We start from the raw sequence: 4,517 nt of genomic DNA on the forward strand, positions 1-4,517 counted from the left end.
ACACTCCAATTTCATTTATCTTTTTCCAAATTTGTCTAAGGACCAAAGCGTACTTATATTTGAAAGGTTAAGTCTCTGATCTCTCAAAAGACAGAGACTCATTGACTTGCATTGATTAGTCTAGGTTGACTCAACTTATTTTAAAGCACAGAGCTTTTGAATATCCTAAAACTTTTCATGTACCACCACACTCCTTCAACCTGACCAGGTCAAATAAAAGCATCTTATAAAGGTTCCTGCCTACTAGAAGATTCCATTTTGCATTATTTAACTTTTTAAGTCAAGTGGCTTTACATCCTAGACCATACACATTCAACATATACGTGTCTGTGTAAAGCCCTATATATAGAGATGTTAATAAAATGTGCCCCACACCCAATTTGAGAACGAACTCCTGCCTCCCCATGCCCATTAATGCTGAAATGACACCCTGTAAAGCTTATAGATTAAAAAAAAAAAACGTTGGTTTCTATAAAAGGATCTTTTCTGCAAAGAATAATCTGGCCAAGGTGGGGGAAAATAACACACCCCAAGCATTACTGCTCAAGCTGTGCTCTAGCTCCCAGATTACTGCTGGACATACTTAATATGGGGTTGTTTGTGCTAAGGAGTATACAGTACAGTGCTGGGGGAGATACCAGGTTCCTGGGGTTTACCAGTAATCAAATCTGGGGCCTAAGCACACCAGGCATATATACTTCAGTCCTCTAAAATGTATATGTCTGATCCTACTGAAGAAACTGGTATGTCTTATAAGAGTTCATTTAGGGTAAGTGAGAGATAGCAAAGCATGAGTGAAGGAAGTTGGTGAAGCTGAAGAAATATATGTGAGTTAATAATTAAGAACCACAATAACTCTTGTGACAGTAATGGCATTATGTGTGTATATGTGAGTGTGCCTACACAAATAAGAAGGTAAAGAGAATTGTATGTGAGATGCCCATTGTGCAAAGAGTATGCCCATTGTATGTGAGAATATCCACTGTATCCCACATATTCAGTGTCACTGAAAAATTGGACATCTCCCCCCAATTCTCCCATCCATCACAGGTTGAATGACTCACTCTAGAACTGATGTCCTGAGGTCTAATAAGCATTGCTTAGTGTAGAACAGTGAGTGTTATTGTTCCCCTCTCTCCACCTTGTCTCCATCTTGTCTCATTAAGTTTTCAGATGAACTTTCCAGCACCTATGGCTGCTCTTATGGGGAAAACAAAGTTAAATACTATTCTAAATTGTCTTTGCAACTATTAAATTTAGAGACTGAGGTAATCTCTAGACAATTTCACTTTTCTTCAAGCATCCTCCCTGCACAGACATGATACTTAGACCACTAAGAACACATTTGATGTCCTTTCTCCTCTCTGCAAGTTGTACGATAATGGATAACAGTTATTATCCATTAGAAGCTTCGTGGATAATCATTATCATAGCCACAACCTACTCTGCTACTGCTCAGGGAGCATTGCCAGGAAAGTTGAAATTTTAAGAGAACAATGAAAGAAGTAATGATGGAGAAACAAATATTAAACCAAAAGAAGGAACAATTCAGTTAACTGGAGCTTTATGATTGATTATTCAAATAATATGTTTATGGAAAAAGTTTATTTTTAATATACTCTCATATATCATTTGAATTCTTAAGATATTGCAAGAGATTGTTGCAAAAGTTTTTTTAAAGAACAACTATCTAACATAATTTTAAAAAGTTCCCAAATCCCCAGATATGTGGATGTGAGTGAGAGAGAGAGAGAGAGACACAGAGAGAGAGAGAAAGAGAGAAGAAACAATAAATTTAAATGGGATTGGGTTTATTTCGAGACAAACAGTATTGCTCTTATTGTAGCACTTATAGAAGTCATATAATATCTAACTTACTTTCAAATTATTGGAGGAGATAACTGACATTCTATAACAGATATGGTAAAATGTTAATGGTTGGAAAATCTAGGTTAGCAGCACAGAGGCTGCACTTTTCCCCTTTCCATGGATTTAAAACTTTAGAAAATAAAGTTAACAAAATAAAACCAAATAAATTATTCTATAGATTTTTATTTCATGCATCCATTGCAACAATATCAAAATACAGGTTTGACATACATGCAATCACTTTTTTATAAGTTTAAAGCATGAATAATTGAATAAATGTAAATATTCTGAAAATTTACAACCAAATATTTAAAGATTTAAGGGTCATGTTACATTTTTAGTGTCACTATCAAATAAGAGCAAAGAAAAGTTGTTTAGGGCACTGAATATGCAAAATAGACCTCCAAAATCTTGTTTTACATTCTGTGGCATTGTTGGTTATACACTGGAAGTAGAGAATTTTTAGAAAATCAGTTGAGTTGTTTGTAACTAGGAAGTTGTTGATAGTTTGCTTTACAAGTACAATTTGTTCTTCAGCAAACTGTAGGCCATTGAAATGGTAACTCCATAACCAACAAAAAATGCTAAACCTCTATTTGGCTGAGGAAGGGGCAGCAAATATGCAATTGTATGATAGAATCGGGCTCCAACAAAGAGTCTGAAGTGCAGGATGGCTGTAGAAGGATCTGGACCACTCAAGGAATACAGGAGGCCAATACCAAGAAATGGCACAATATTTTCAATGTCATTCAGGTGAGCTCTGTGGAAGAAAAAAAACACTAGTAAAATCACTAGCTTCAACACCAGCGGAAATATACTCATGTTTATCCCCTTTCATCTAAAACCAAATATAAGTATTAATGAAATCTCCAAAATACAAATTAGGACTTCCTGATCTAATTTTTCCCAAATGGACTTGCTTCCTTACTCACTTGGACTGTTATTTAGAAAATCACATTATTTTGTTATTTTTAATGCTTATTCTATCTTGAAAAAAATAACATAAAACATGATATACTTTGAAAACTATTAAAACGTATATAATAAAAAAATTTATAAATACAAAATTCTTTTTATTTTGAGGCTCATGATAGTTTGACTCAAGAGTTTTCTTATCAAAAAACATCCTTCCCCCCAAAAAGAAAATCTGTTTAATTATGCTCTTTCTTAAGCCTCACCTGCACTACTGCAATCTGGGAAATGGTTATTGAGATAATCCTTGCCCAATTATACAAATTTCTAAGATACCAAAACTTAAGTCAGCAAATTTAAATTGAGAAATTTCCTATTCTAGATAGTCAAATAAAGGAATATATGCTAGCCTTTCAAATATGGGTAAAGTGTTGCCCATTTCTCCTATTATAAAAGGAATTATTGACATTGAGGTTGTAAAGTATGAATATATCAAAAATATAAATAGTAGGGGCTGGAGAGATAGCACAGTGGTATGGTGTTTGCCTTGCAAGCGGCCAACTCAGGATGGATGGTGGTTTGAATCCCTGGACTCTGAGCCTACCAGAAGCAACTTCTGAGTGCAGAGCCAGGATAACCCCTGCGTGCCACCAGGTGTGGCCCAAAACAAAACAAAACAAATAGTAATAAATATATATAATAAAGAGGAAGCTCCCTCAATCTTATCTTTACACCACAGCTAAAGCAAAGAAAAAGCACAGTTTAGCCATAATTTTTCTTCTACATCATGAACTTCTTGGCATCTCTAAATAAGATTATTACTACACAATATATAAATGTATATATTTACTGACTTGATTATTTTGGAAATGACTTAATTTTAAAAGTTGATATTACTGTAAATCAAATGCGAATCTAATTCCAGCTTTAAAATCTAAAGTAGTAACTGATATTTGATAGCATTCTTTAGCTCTTGAGACATATTTCAAAATAAAATATATGTTATGTGAGTGAATCTTTAACCAAAAAAATATAAATCAAGGGCTGAAGCAATAGTACAGCAGGCATGGCATTTGCCTTGCACAATGCCAACCCAGGATCAATATCCAATAATTCATATGGTTTCCTAAGATTACCAGGACTAATTCATGAGTACGTAGCCATGAGTAAGCCCTGAGCACTACTGGGTATGGCCCCCAAACATATATGTATATTTCCATTAATAATCATCATTTTTCTTCCTTCTTTTCCTCTTTCCCATACTGCTTAGAATATTTCTAAAATAATCTAATTAACAATATCATGATACAAAGAAGGTAGTAGTAATTAGGTAAGCCCTGGGTGGAAAGTTATAAATAAAAAATATCTACTCCTCAAGTAAGATCAAAGGCAGGAAAGTCTAAGATTCCTGTGTCCCTCTCTTTTCCAGAAGTATTCTGAAACTCAGATGGACAGAGAAAGGACAGTTTATTCTAGTTACTGCCAAAGAAAGAACCATATAACCAGTTATAACAAGAGGGTTTGTTTTGTTCCCTTGAATTTCTCTTTGACAACTGTTATACCTACCACCACTTCCAAACGTAGGCCTATTAGTTTTTCCCCTGAGGACATAGTCCAAGGAGAGGCCTTTTTCAGCTTAGGTAAGAAATTATAAAATGGAGACAGAATCTGTGGGAAATAACAACCACCAATACACCTATATGGAGTGAATTTTACTACAAACAGTGTAAACAGAA

General features: G+C 34.5%; 1 protein-coding gene across 1 annotated transcript in view; it reads right to left on the reverse strand.

Annotated features, from left to right (window-relative positions):
• Nucleotides 1–2,032: 2,032 nt before the first annotated feature.
• MGST1 (microsomal glutathione S-transferase 1) overlaps nucleotides 2,033–4,517 on the reverse strand; it is a 20,704-nt gene continuing 18,219 nt past the window's right edge. Inside the window, exon 4 of the mRNA XM_049783712.1 lies at nucleotides 2,033–2,629. Within this exon, the coding sequence (XP_049639669.1) occupies nucleotides 2,383–2,629 (247 nt within the window). The 3' untranslated portion in view covers nucleotides 2,033–2,382. The remainder of the gene's footprint in view (nucleotides 2,630–4,517) is intronic.

The sequence above is a fragment of the Suncus etruscus genome, chromosome 11, assembly GCF_024139225.1.
Source record: "Suncus etruscus isolate mSunEtr1 chromosome 11, mSunEtr1.pri.cur, whole genome shotgun sequence".
Taxonomy (NCBI): domain Eukaryota; kingdom Metazoa; phylum Chordata; class Mammalia; order Eulipotyphla; family Soricidae; genus Suncus; species Suncus etruscus.